The sequence below is a fragment of the Sphaeramia orbicularis genome, chromosome 16, assembly GCF_902148855.1.
Source record: "Sphaeramia orbicularis chromosome 16, fSphaOr1.1, whole genome shotgun sequence".
In the NCBI taxonomy this organism is placed as follows: Eukaryota; Metazoa; Chordata; class Actinopteri; order Kurtiformes; family Apogonidae; genus Sphaeramia; species Sphaeramia orbicularis.
The window spans coordinates 34,693,927-34,707,872 of NC_043972.1; the positions used below are offsets into that span (position 1 = coordinate 34,693,927).

The 13,946-nt window shown below is 41.7% G+C and overlaps 1 protein-coding gene across 1 annotated transcript; it reads right to left on the minus strand.

Annotated features, from left to right (window-relative positions):
• Window positions 1-2,635: 2,635 nt before the first annotated feature.
• LOC115436339 (circadian-associated transcriptional repressor-like) lies at window positions 2,636-9,596 on the minus strand. The gene is made up of 6 exons (XM_030159186.1): window positions 9,452-9,596; window positions 7,467-7,826; window positions 7,229-7,304; window positions 6,808-6,886; window positions 6,395-6,578; window positions 2,636-5,631 (listed from the first exon to the last, which is right to left on the minus strand). Exons 2-6 carry the CDS (start codon window positions 7,815-7,817, stop codon window positions 5,050-5,052), a joined length of 1,272 nt encoding a protein of 423 aa, XP_030015046.1. The 5' UTR covers window positions 7,818-7,826; window positions 9,452-9,596; the 3' UTR covers window positions 2,636-5,049.
• Between the last annotated feature and the right edge of the window lie 4,350 nt (window positions 9,597-13,946).

A 13,946-nucleotide genomic window follows, 5' to 3' on the forward strand; every position in this document is an offset into this window, starting at 1 on the left:
GAGCAGGCTCCTATGAACACATTCAGGCCAAAGAAACTGATGAGGATGTTATTTGCCTGTAGCTCGGCTGTGCCCCAAATATCACACACAATGTCATGAGATACACGTGCGTCCTTGAAAATATAGTGCTGGTATCTCTGTCTTTACCGTGTCCCCTATTGGTGACATCACAGTGATGGGGACCACAGATGGTAGACAACCGACCCACACAAGCACACAGTCGTACACACCGAGGCCCTTCGTTCCTGTAAGATCCAAGAAAATGACTGTGAAGTAGCTCTGATTTCCAATGCAGAGCTGGCCACTGTGCAATTTTAATGAGCATCGAGGCTGTTTTGGGACTAGTCGGTACTAAAACCCCCTGAGGACTCGGGGTGAGTAAGACCATGTGTGTGTATGAATGTGTGTTCCTTGTGTATCAATGTGTGTTAGGGTGCGTAGTTGTAAAGTCACAGTGTGGTTCACTTCACATGAGTTTTACTGGAGTGCAGTGAAAGAATCATGGGGGAGGGGAGTTTAGAATAAGTGAATAAGCACCTTATTGTGTTATTCCCTCCGCTACGCTGTCTCACACACAGCAGAACTGGACAGACATCCTTTAATCACTAAGTTGTTAAAACCGATGAATGGACGTGGGACTGCAATTAAAACGTACACATCAAGAGCTAAGAGGAGCAGTAAGTTCATTATGTGCAATCCTATTGATGCACAAAACACATGCACAATTAATCCAAAACATGTTGTGTACTCAGTTTAACTCAGGGAAGTAAAAACAACTGAGCTTATTAATGATGCAACAATAATTGTCCTTTTCCTCCCTTTTCTTTATCCTTTTCACTTTCCACTATATACTGTTCCATAGATTATTATAAAATATACCATGCAAAATAAAAAGAGTAGGAATCAAACTTTTTGAAGTAATGAATTTAAAGGCTCTAAAATGAATGTGTAAACACAAAAAAAAAAAACTGGTGGAGGTTGTAATTAAATGGTATTAATACAAACAAAAACAGCAGGAAAGACAACAACAATGTCCTCTAATTTACCAAAAGTGAAGTGATGTCAGGTCTCCCTTTGCCCTCCACACATCCTCTCCTCGTCCTTTTCCTTTTGCCCCTTGTTTCCATCCTGTGGAAGAGAAAGGGGGGTGTAGTGGTGGGGGGAGATAGAGTGGAAGGGCTTCTCTGCTAAAAACTGCATGGATACAAGGGGGGGCTGAAAGGGAGGGAGGCAGAGGGAGTGAAGGAGGGAGGGAGGGCGGACTCTGTTGTAACGTAGCAGTCAGTGTGTCAGAGACAGGCCCATCACAAAATCAGCCAGTCAGTGTGTCAGAGTGGGGAGTGGCGCACACGTGTGTGTTTATCGCCGGATATGTTTGTGTGAGTGCATGTGGGTGTGTACGAGTGCAGCGTGGCTTATTTTATCCCATCTGAGAGAGGGGGGAGAAATCAAAACCACACCCTCCTAAAATTTTGCCACTCTGGTGTTCATGTGCATGCTGTATCTGTGGATGTGATAGTGGAAAGGAGAGAAAAGGATGAGCATTTTGAATTATAAGAATATCAAGCTGAATTATTAAATAAAGCTCTGATAATTCCTGTAGAACAACTGATGAAAAGCTTAATCTATAACTTGTTTAAAATATGAATAGTGAAAATGCACATAATTAGCCTTTTCTCGTGTAGTTTTACCCTAAAAGGCCATAGAAAAACCTTCAGCAAACAACTATACAGTAGAGAGCAAAGCACCAAAACCTAACATTACACAGACTTGAACCTGGGAAGTTTTTGCTTTGGACTAAATCTCATTTATCAGTGACATCACTGATGACTTTCCTGTCAACTGAGTGATAGACTAATTGTTGAAATTATAGGTGGAAATATATCTTTCAGATGCACATACTGATTTTGTTCTGAACAACTGAGAGACAAGTAAAACGAATGTCACCATCACACGCCACATGATGTTATGTTTGACTCGCATACTGCAATTTGGGTGTTTTCTTTGATTCTGTTGCATATGAAATTAAGTATGTGTTAAAATACACCAGTAGCACAAAGAGTCTTTGTTGTCAAAACCTTTCACAGCACTAGAAGAGGCTTGAGTGATAATTGGAGGATGAACTTTTGACTTGCACCCATTAATTTTGGTCTGATGGCAGAGATCAGACTGGAGCCATCTGTATCAGACATACACTGTGTATTTAGGTACTTTCAAAAGTACACAGGAAGTCTGGTAGGATTTACTTAATGTAATGTCTCAAATAAAGAATTAACCCTGACATGCGTATATGAGAGTTCATTTGAACCAAACCCTGTCCTGGCAGCTGGTTGGAGGATCAGACAGCCCCCCTACTACTGCCAGTCAGATTACAGCGACTGTAGTCTCACACCCTTCCACCCCTCCTTCCTACTACCCATTCTGTTCCTTCAACACCCCCCTGCACCCGCCCACGCACACACACTTCAAAATGTACAGTCTCTAAATCTGCACCCCATTGAGTCACACATCTGTTTAGCGAGAGCAGCTTTCCTAAACTACAGCCTCACTCACATCATAACACAATACAACCCAAAGAAAACAAAAATATGCAAATGTGATGATTACCAGACGAAAAGAAAACACACCAAGACTGTTCAGCTTTCAAAAATGTGTCATTTATTAAAAGATTTTCTTTCTCTTTGAATCGTTACTGGAAAAAAAAAGTAGCCAGAAGAGTATATAATGTAAAGTGAGAGTAAGACAGTTAGTTTAGAACGAAAACATACTAACAGGATTGAGGGAGATGAAGGAGAGAGGGCAAGGGCAGACGAATGCAGCAGAGTGGGGGAGGGGAGGCAGGGAGGACTACAGTCACCTTTTACTATGTAAGAAGAAGGCAGCTAAAATAAACAAGTTACTTCTGACCAATCAGCAGTGGTCGCTGCAGTACAAAAACATACATGAAAAAGGACATAAACAATGAAAAAAATAAGTGCAATTGGTTTCCCTGTCATACCACAAACCGTATAAAAACAACACCAGTGTGGGGTAAACGACGCCCCCCGATTCTGAGCGAGGGTCAGCGTCTGGCACACTGTATCGTTGTGTCTGGAGACAGGATGGGGTAGGACGGTCTGTCTGAGGGATTGTTACAGTCCTTCCTCCAAAACCTGGTCAGTGACATGGAAGCTGCCAGTAGCTCTGTGTTCACACGTGGTGCTCTTTTCATGTATGAACAAATTATATTAATTAAAAATAGTTTTGTCTAAATATTTACAATATTTTGCAATACAGGTGAATCCAATCACATCACTAAAACTTACTAAGAATATTGTGAGCAGTGTGAGCAAGAGTTTCCAATCAAATGTCTAAATTACAACTGGATTTAGACGAGCAATAGCAGCAGTAGAGCAGGTGCAAATAAAGGCATCCTCCCTTACATTTATAATTTCTGTCTTGCTTTTTCAAGTTTACAGGGGCACCAGCTTTAAGTGCAGTTCGCTCAGTTGTTCTGTTGATCAGAACCCCCCCCCACCCCGCCTCACCCCACCCCACCCACCCACCTACATACATAAACAACCCAAAAAGAAGGCTAATATTGAAACACTTCACAAATAGTAGCCACTGCTGTTGGTGCGCGGAAAAGTTAGAGATCTAGGCAGTTTTGATTAACTGTAGATGTTACAATATTGAGTTGGATATTGTGTTTTAAGTAGATAGTTAATGATACTGTTGGTTTTGATGAATATTAAAATGACTACATGTAGGCATTCATGATTGTGTTACTGGTTTTGTGAAATACAACCGAACAATCAAAACGCAGTACGAATGCACTGAAAGCACCAAATTGCTTTTCTGAACACATCCTATTTGGTGAAAGGCACAGTAGTCCAGTTATTAACATTTCATTTCCTTCGGTTTTTTTTTTTTTTTACCCCTGCCACCATTGCAAGAAAAACCACAAACAAACTGTTAACAGCATCATCCCAATCACCTCAGAAAATGTAGGCCAATCTATGCAATCACACAGCTGGCGATATTCAGCTGCCTATTAAATAAATACAAACAATAAATAAATGCAGTGTCAGATCAACACATGAATAAATTAACTATGGGAGAGTCTTGTGTCTTTGAGTGGTCCGTATTTTTCTTCCAGCTGGCCTATAAAAGTCTTTCGTGGACTTTCGTGACACTGGCTGCCGCTCAGTTTGCAGTGAGGGACCGGGCAAGAACATCTGATCCACAGCACGACAGGAACAGTGGGGTGACCTCTGGTTGCCGTGGTGTCACTCCTCTCAATGCCTTGCCGTAGATGTACCAGCCGAGTGCTCAAACAGTTCTTGGATTACATTCGTGAGTTGATGACATCATTTTTTTCCACAGTCTCCAATGACTTAAACACACCACATGTACAGTATGATGCTGTATTCTGTACACTGAATTTCTCACATCACTAGCTACATGATTTTCAATGATTTTGTCACTTTTCTTCTCCATGCCAGTCTGTTCAATCCACAAGTGAATGTAGTCTCAAATTTGCCTCCTCCAAGACTTTATTCTAACTCAGCTCACCCTGTGTTAGCCCACTAGGATATCTCATCACCATAAACTTCAGATACATTTATTCTCAATATTGACATCAATGTCTCTTTTCAGATTGACCAAGTTCATTTCTGAAGAGAGACTATTACTTCAACTCTTCTAAATCCTTTGAAATCTCTCTTCTTGGTCCTTACTCAGTTTCTTAACCAGTAAATAGCTTATAATATTTAGATGCTCTTTCTTATTTCCTTCAACTTCAACCCTTTTTGTGCATATGTTTAGATTAGTATATAACAGTAAACAAGTCCCCACAGATTTTATGGTTATAAACACTTTATATCCAGTTCTTTTACGTTCCTGTTGCAGTAGTGGTCTTGATGAGGGGTTTAATTCTTTACCTCAAATTCTTGGCTCCCTTCCTGTCTTTAATGCATTTTTAATCATAGGCATTCTGACTCTTCTCACAGCAGCGTTTAGCCTGGTGATGTAGCAAAGCAAGGCTGCTGGCTCTGCACGCTGGACACATCAGGTCTCCAAGGGGGTGGGACACACCCTAGGCAAAGGCTTCACATGTGGGGATTGGCTTTGACCCTGACAGGTCTCGATGGTCTCACTGTCACTCTGTTGTCCAGCAACAGGCTGGCTTTGGCTCTGGGTTGGCTTCATGACATGTAGGGGGTGCTTGGTGGTTGTGGTAGAGGAGATAGAGCTGTCTTGTGTTGCTGGACTGCCCCTCCTGCTGGGTGGGGCAACAGTAGCAACAGGCTGGTTTTTGTCGTTTACTGCCGCGGCTGAGCCCTCGTGCGAGGAGCAGGTTTTTCGTGGGGACAGGATGGGGGCAACGTGAACCCATGTCAGGCTTGGCTCTGAGCTTTGACCTGCTTTGTAATTTGACAGTTTGCCTGCCTCTTCACTGTCCTTTCCTGTTGTGTCACTGGCCACTTCAAGCAAATTTTGGTTTTCATTGGATGACCCCGTTGAAGGAGTGCTACTCCTTTCCTCATCATCCTGCTTCACCCTCTTCTCTTCTGGACTGATACGAGGGCACTTCAGAAGCACAGGGGAGGGTGTGGGTGATTCGGTTCCTGTCCAGCTGAGTCTGCGCTTCTGCAAAATGAGTCATTTGTAAGTGAGTATAGTTTTCAGTTTGGAGTGAAGGTGAACTGTTTGTGTGCTCAAATAGTTGCTTGCATATATGGGAACGGATTTGGTAAGGCTACTTATTTATTTATTTATTTTTTAAGTTAAGGCATTACAGATTACAAGTTACTATTTCAACTGGGCAATAAAAGTGAAATGTCCTAAAAACACATATTTAAAGATTCAGTGCATTGTATCAGACATCTAGTGGAGAAATGGCAGACTGCAACAAGTTGAATATCCCCAATACTTTCCTCTATGGTGGTCACAAAAATGCAAAAGCATGTTTTTTGTTCATTCTGGGGGCTATGATCAAGATGATATTAATGACAGTAAACACAGCTGGTCTTGGACCTTTTCTGAGCTAATGTACGAATATGGCACTGCATCATGACAGACTCCAAACCAGTTAATCATTGTTTGTCAATTAAGATGTAGAGTGTAGAAATTTTCCCTGGTATTCCAACTCATTTTAGAGGTAGACAGCTGTTTTCAGAGCAACAAAGAAAATGTAAAACTGTGAATATCACAATAACAAAACTGTGTCTTGTTTAGCTCTTTACACAGATTGTATGGAGTCTGTTATTTCCATGCCAAGATAAAAACTGTTTAATCACTGCCACGACAGTTCTAGAATAATATTCTCAGAAGTGTGACAAATTCCCAGCAATTATCGAACAGTATTCTTCCTTGAAAAGCCCATCCCTAGTAGGAATGCATGTGTTCTCACCTTAACGGGAATATGTAACTGATCCCTGTGCTTGTGTGGCGGAGTGGAGCTGGAAGTGTCCTGGATGGAGCAAGAGGGGGATGTGGCGTCGCTTGAGGCTGCGGGCGCAGGGTGAGTTGAGATTTGAGGAAACCAAAGCTTTAGCATCATCTCCACCTGGAGCAGCGTATTGAGATACTTCTCCCTGCAGAAAGTATGAAAAGTTAATAAAAATGGAACAGAGAAACATCTGGGTGTTATGTAATATGAACAGATCTACAGTGTTTAAAAATGTCTTCAGAAGTTTGGTGCCACTGGTGAATCCTGTAACTCTATCTTCCTCAAGGATTCCTCAATAAATCATGAACAGGATCCAACTGTGGACATAAAAGCAATGATGAGTTAAGGACGGAACTGCCAGAAGGAACTCTTACCCAATGTTTGGTCTCTGCAGAACCCCCACGATCCTCTGAATTCGATCCATGGCAACACTCTGCTGAAAACTACTCAAACCTGTCAATCAAAACAATAAAACTCGAGTCAGCATTTATACTGCAGAAGCTGCTTTCACATGTAGATGCTAGCAAGCTCTCTCATACACACCTACATGCACACACACCACAATATCAGTGAAGTCTTGTGAGCTGATGAGTCAGCCACAAGGCTGTCGCTTCACACACACTGCACTTTAGGCTACATCAATAGTCTTCATTGATACAAACTGCTGCACAAAGGAGCTATTGCAGTGAACTGGGGTTGCTCAGAGTTATATATAAACTAGCATTCTGCTCCTACAACTTTAGCTACCACTCTGCAGTCATGCTTGTCTGTGTGCAGTGATGTAAGGATGCTTACCACGATCGAATCGGCCCCTCTTAAGTCCATTCAGCAACTCCAGCAGGGGCCTGACAAAACCCTGCAGCTCAGCACACTGACAGAGCAAGAGAGAGAAGATAGATTACTGCTGGGTATAAGTTAGGTCCTGCTGTCTGATTCACTCTCTAGGCTTTACTTGCACAATGATCTTTAGCATTGCTCTGTCATCCTTTTTTGTATCACAATCTTTTTTAGGGATACCTGTCCACTTCCTTACCTTCTGAGCAAACAGCAAGTCTCCCTGAGACTTTGGGATCTGTCCGGTAGGATCCCTTTCGTCCAGTCCGATACGAGCCCCTTGGCCAACACTTTCCGACCTGTATGACTCCTCCTCTTCCTCTTTATCAGTGAAGCCATCACATGTCCACTGAGACCCAGGACTTTCCGATCCCCCTTCTCCGTCATTTGTGGCCCCACCCGTCCCACCAATGATCACGGAAGAAGAGCTGTCTGTGAGAAAGACGTCTGTGTCGTCCTCCGCTTGCTCTGAGTCGCTGAACAAGAGGCTGTCACTGGAGCTCAGGGAGTCGAAGGAGGGCTGAGAGGAAGTGCTGCCCTGGGACTGCATTGCTGTGTACTGAGAAGCAAAGACTTAGAATTAGAAAATGTACATTATGATTGTTTACAGACAAGAAAAAGGCCTCAGTTAAACATGTAAAACCAACATTGCCTAAGTTGTTACTCGACTCAGAGGAAGGCTATACTGAAGCAGACAACATGTACAAGACACAGCAAAAAAAACATCCCAGGGACTGCTTTCAATTTAGCACCTCTCCAATTTTTAACTCTTTCTCTCTCAAAAATAATAACCACAATTACTCAAAATGGTGGGTATACCAGTGCCCTAGTTTAACATGGTGCAGAGTGGGACTGGGGGTAGGCAGTAGGCGCACAATGGTAGTGCATGTCTGGCTCCCATTGAGGAGATTGGAGACTGGAGAGGAGAGTAAAATGTGAGGGGGGGATGGGAGCGTGTGGAGTAGTGAAATCAGAATAGGCAGTCTCTCTCTCTCTCTCTCCCTCTGCCTCCGGTGCTCTCTCTAGCCCCTCCTCTCTGTCTCGGGCTTGCTCTCCATCCCCCATTGGATTCACATATACACACAAACCCCTCTCTTTCCTCTCCACCAGCATTTCAGTATGCCTCTCATCTCTCTCTGCTCATCCTGTTCGTTATGCACATAACTCTGCTCCTCTTCCTTTCCTCTTCAAACGACCAGCCCTCCTCCTCGTCCTCTGTTACTCACATTTTACATTATCTATGTCCGGCCATGTGCCTTCCTCTCATTTATCTTGTATTTTCCTTTTTATCTTCCTGTGTAATCTCTGATCTCAATCTCTGATCCCATAAACACAGATGGGGAAATTAGAGGGGTCACAGAGACCCCTGTGTCTGGTAAACACACAAACACAGCTTTTACCAATCATCAAAATAAACTCTGTATGCGCTTGCAGAAAAGGGTGAGTTGACAGTGATAAAATTTGTGTACTGTGTTCAAACAAATCCACAAGAACAAAAACAAATCCCTGACATAACACACTGTCTTGGTCTAAAATATTGACAAAATGCATTAATTCTGTTCCGCTACATCAGCAGACAAATGACTCGACATTCAGACACATGCTACTTGTCTAGTGTCTGGTTTACACACGGGATATTTTTTAGCAACCATATGTCATTGATATTTCCATGCACTAAAGGAAAGCAATAACTGGGAAGCAGTTAATAAATATAATCCCTATTGATATTTCTTCCACGCCCTTTTTGACCAGGGTTATAGCTGGATGGGATGGTGCATGTCTACACAGGTAGTTCTGGACCATGAGGCTGCGTCTCAGGTGTTGGCTGCATGTCTGGCTGCGCACCACCATGCACACAACGCTAATGCACAGTACATACTTATAAAAAGGGTCATGCATGATAGCCAACATTTTACGAAATATTAATTATTTCTAACATTACAAATTAATCTGGATGACATGACAACACAGCAAATACTAATTAATAGGTCAAACTCAAACACATGTTATTTATAATGAACTAGAAGTCTAAAAAAAGGGGATAAAATGAAGCTATACTGCAATAAAAAATGGTACTGGGCACACTAACAGGATATAGCGGGACAGGAAATTCCTCTAGGCTAGCTTGGCAACTTTGGATAAATGTTAGCCACAAAAGAGAGAACCGTTAGAGGAAACACTCACCTTTAGAAAAGTGAGATATAAACAGAAGCTGCCAGGAATTGTGGGTAACGGCTCTGTCTCCTACTTGTGTCCGTCAGTTCTCACTCCGGAGTTGGAGCAGCATCGCCCAGCCTCAGCTCTCTCTCTCTCATACACACACCGCCCGGCCGCTCATCGGTCTGTGTCTTTGCTAGCTCTTTCTCTCAGCAGTTTACGAGCGTCAACATGTGCGCGAATCCACGTGCCCACGTTTTGCGCACATTCTATTGGCTGTCGGCCCGGCGGCGGCGCACGCTATTGGCTGACCCATTCAGCCAGTGATTGCTTTACTAGACGCCGATTGGACGGCGGTCCGGGCACTCATGGTCCTGCCCAGTCATGTGTCGCCCGTGTGTTTGGTGTCGGGCAGGGCAGCTTTACTACAGCGAGCGGGTGTAAACACACGTACTACACGGAGTCGGCTCCACGGATGCGCTATATATTCTATGCATCCTGCGTGCACGGCGAGTTATAGCCCTGCCCCCCTACATCCAAAAACATTAAATTATACGCAAACCGTGAACGCATCAAGTGCACTGATGATAACGATTAGATTTGGAAAAAAATAAAATAAATGCGTTCAGATGAGACCAACAGTAGATACATATTTTTTTCTGTTTTTTTAATCTTCTGCCTGTTCACAGATGAAGTACAGAAACAAATACCTGCTTATTAACATCATGTCAAGTTGGACATGAATTAAATAGATCTCCGTGTATCTGAGAGGGTGGATATTTCCGAGCAACATCAATAAACCTTTTTTTGTTTAATACAGTAGCGAATATTTCTGAACTTCAAGTGTTTTACCTTATATAACGTTCGTCAAGGATAAAGCCAACACACATTTAAATTGTGTTTTATCCTCGAGGAAAAAAAATGTCAGATACATTATGTAACTTTAATGTTGACAATACTTGGATTGGAACACATTTTTCCGCTGAGGACAATTCTCAGATAGATAGACCTGCTCCTCTAACGCCTTATTATTTTATTTCGTGTACTTTATTTTTTGTTTTTTAATTTTTTCTCTCAAAATCCCATGTTTCTGAAAGATGTAGTTTGAGAAACAATGTATTTTCTTTAAAAATTGAGTTAATGTTCAGGATCTCGCTGACCTAGAAAACTGATAGGATATTATTTAAGGCTCAAAATGAGATTTTAGTTACCTCTGTGTGACTGTCAACAATGTTCAAAAAGAGTACTGTTAGGTGGAAAAAAAACAGTGATAATGAATTTCATGCTAATGTCAGTTCTGTTTCAAGGTCTTTGATTTACGGTCATGTCACATCCCCCCTCACTATGCTGTTACTTAAGAGTGAACTCAATGACTCCCATTTACTACATACAGGGAAACCAGTATACACAGACCACACACATACACGCTATTTGTCCCACATGCATCATATGAACTGGTATTTCTGTTCACCATGTGAGTTTTTAAATGGAGACAAATAACTATTCTTTTACTGGTATTTCTACATTGTAAAAGCCTGAGCGTGAGGTGCGGCTTGTATGTTTGCTGATGGAGATGCAGTGACTTCCCCTCCCCCACCTCAACATACACATGAACTCACTGACCCTCCTCCTCAACACGCACAACAACAAGCAGTGTTTCTTCTTTATTGACAATGCAATTCTATATTTCAGTAACGCACAGTTACCTAGTAACCTTAGCACCAGTTGAGTAAACCATTGTCAAAATGCAACAATGGTTAACCAATGGTAATTTCAAACCAAGAGAGAGGTTCCTTCTTGTGGATTCATAACAGGACAAGGTCGATAGAAAAGGCTTCCAACCCCCACCAACATTCCTCCACAGCCCATGAACCTAGTGAACCTCCTCTGAGGTCACAGAGTCGAAAACCAACCCCCTTAAACCTTTATCTTTACATCTTCCCATCCCCCGTTTCAAATCCCCCTACTCGTTTCTCTCGTGTTTTTCTCTCCAACCACATTGTAGTGCCTTGTATTGGCAGGACTGAGCTTTCAATAGGACTGATCATGTTAAGCCTGTGCATGTCAGTGAAGTGGGTCAAAGTGCATACAGACCCCTGTCAATACCAGTACCATGAACTTCTTCAGCCTTCTTCAGGCGATGTGTGGGATAAGTCCTTACTGTTTTTCACCTCATACTAAATAAATCACTGTAGATCCATGTGTTTACTTCACACCTCCTTCATAATCAATTAAGATATATTCATCAATTAACTGATGATACCAAATGACCTGGATTCCACAAATGTTAATTCCAGATCCAAGCATCTGTGTAAGAAGAGCAGTACCTATTTTGAGCAAAATGATCACATTTATTTGCTACATTTCCATTATTTACATGTTGCTGGATGACTCAACGGTCAGAAACGACACCGTGATGCATTTTCTTACAGTGAAAAGCACTGAAGCATGTTCAGGTTGTTTTGTTATGGTAATGTAGTCCTCATAGTGGCTGAAAAAAAAGGTCCTCGGTAAAATAATGTTGCGAAAGATGTGGAACAAGATCATAGTCATTTCTGATAATGCAGTAAGTAAAGCATGGCAAATTTTTTATGTGATAAACAAATGTGAATTAATATTCCTTTGGTGATATTCAAGTAGATGCAAATTAATCATATAAATCCACAGTGACTTGATCATTAGTTCATAGTGAGCAACAGGAATTTATTCATACATCTGCATTAATTCATCCATTAGATTATCATGAGTCAAATGGGTTAATTTGTACCATTAAAATAAAGTGTTACCAAGTTTGGTCGCTGTTCCTTGACAATAACTGCTGCCATAAACTTTATTCCTACCACCTTCCTTTAGAAATTACATGCATTAACTGTGTCCCATTAAATAAACATAAAATGAATATCTACGTTTTAACATTACATGGACATCTTGTTGTTGACACATATTTATGTAACACGATCAAAAATATGTTGTAAATGTACTCCCGACTGTTTACACTTGGTTGTATGACATTTGAGTGGGGTAGAATTGGGTAGGTAGGTTACAATGCTGCATATCATGTGAATATCCCTTTGACGACATGTTGTTGTGTGAAAGCATGCAGGGTTTCAGCTTAGTGAAAGCATGCAGGAGTTCCTGTAGGGCTAAACACATAAGCAGGTGTGGCGAAAGCTAGACACCACAACAGAAATACGACCTGATGTGGGAGAAGACAGAAGCCTTTAGACAGACTAAAGTGTAAACTGTCGGCCAGCCTCGTATCCAGTTTCACCTGGAAACCAGAACAGCTGAAACAATTACTGCTGTGTCCTCACTGCTCTAGTCCACTAGCCTGACTGACTTCACCCTTTTTAAGTCTTATCTGAACCAGTTAAATTCCGGGCAACTTCCAATTGGAGAGACAAGATGGAGATAACCTCTGCTGTGTAGACTGGTACAATACAGTTCAACTGGGCCTCATAGCACTGTTTTTCCACTTTAATTTATTTATTCGATTATTTAGATGAACTTAGCGGGCTAAATAGCATCATCTCACTCATGATCCACCCCTGTGTCTGTCTTTATCGCCCATATATTCACACCACTTCTACATCGGCACTGGTCCAACCTCCAAACCTCAGGCTTTTCACTAACATCAGCCCAACACGATAAAACGATGTTAATACGTAATCTAATAAAATCACAGCGCTCACATAGTGGAAACAAACATTAATTTCCGTCCCAGACCTGCCAAACTCCACCGTCTCACATTTGCGGTGCGGGGACATGTGCTGCTCAGCATAAACAGAGGCTTTTCACATGTCCGAGGGATGGTTCACTGCGAGATTTCTGAATGAAATCAGAGGACACGCCCCCCAAGGAAAACTGACCAATTGTGTGTGAAGTTATTTTAGCTACACCCGCCCTTGGAGTGGAGATCAGCCAATAGGAAGCACAGGAGAGTTATGGCTGTTGCATAATTTGACGTGTTTCACGTTTGAGCGGAGCGGTACGCAGCGTGAAGAGGATGGAGCGAAGAGACCGACAGAGGAGGTGTTAAAAAAGGAAAAAAAAAAAAAGAATGATTCTGAGTTCATATCAGAAGTATTCTCCAACACTTAGACATTTAGTTTCTAAAGTCCGAGAGAGTATTTGCAGGGTTTGAGATAGATGAGGATTAGAGTAAATAATCCGTTTTGTCAGCATTAGTAACTATAGATGATCTGTAAACAAGTAAACAAACAAATACATAAATAATAGCAATAAAACAAACACAACCACTAGGCTTACTTTTCTTGACTGATTATTATAGACGATTAAAAATGGCATTTATCTGTCTTTATGCCATCATAATGGTATTTATTGACTTGCTATAAATGATGCAGTAAAGTGATGTAACCTTTGCAGTTTTATTTTAATATTTCAAGTCTCTCCTTGAGCATGATGTAATCTAGATCAAAAGACTCTCCAGTGGATAGCTTCTGAGAGTTTAATAGAAAATCCACCCTAAAATTATAAATCATATACTCACCAAATTCTACTG

Excerpts from the sequence above, each read along its gene's own strand:
- LOC115436339 (XM_030159186.1), bottom strand. The coding sequence starts at position 7,817 with ATGCAGTCCCAGGGCAGCACTTCCTCTCAGCCCTCCTTCGACTCCCTG. Across the intron at positions 6,579-6,807 it reads CTGCAGAGACCAAACATTGG|GGAGAAGTATCTCAATACGC; the intron begins GTAAGAGTTCCT and ends TACTTTCTGCAG. Across the intron at positions 5,632-6,394 it reads AGTTACATATTCCCGTTAAG|AAGCGCAGACTCAGCTGGAC; the intron begins GTGAGAACACAT and ends CTCATTTTGCAG.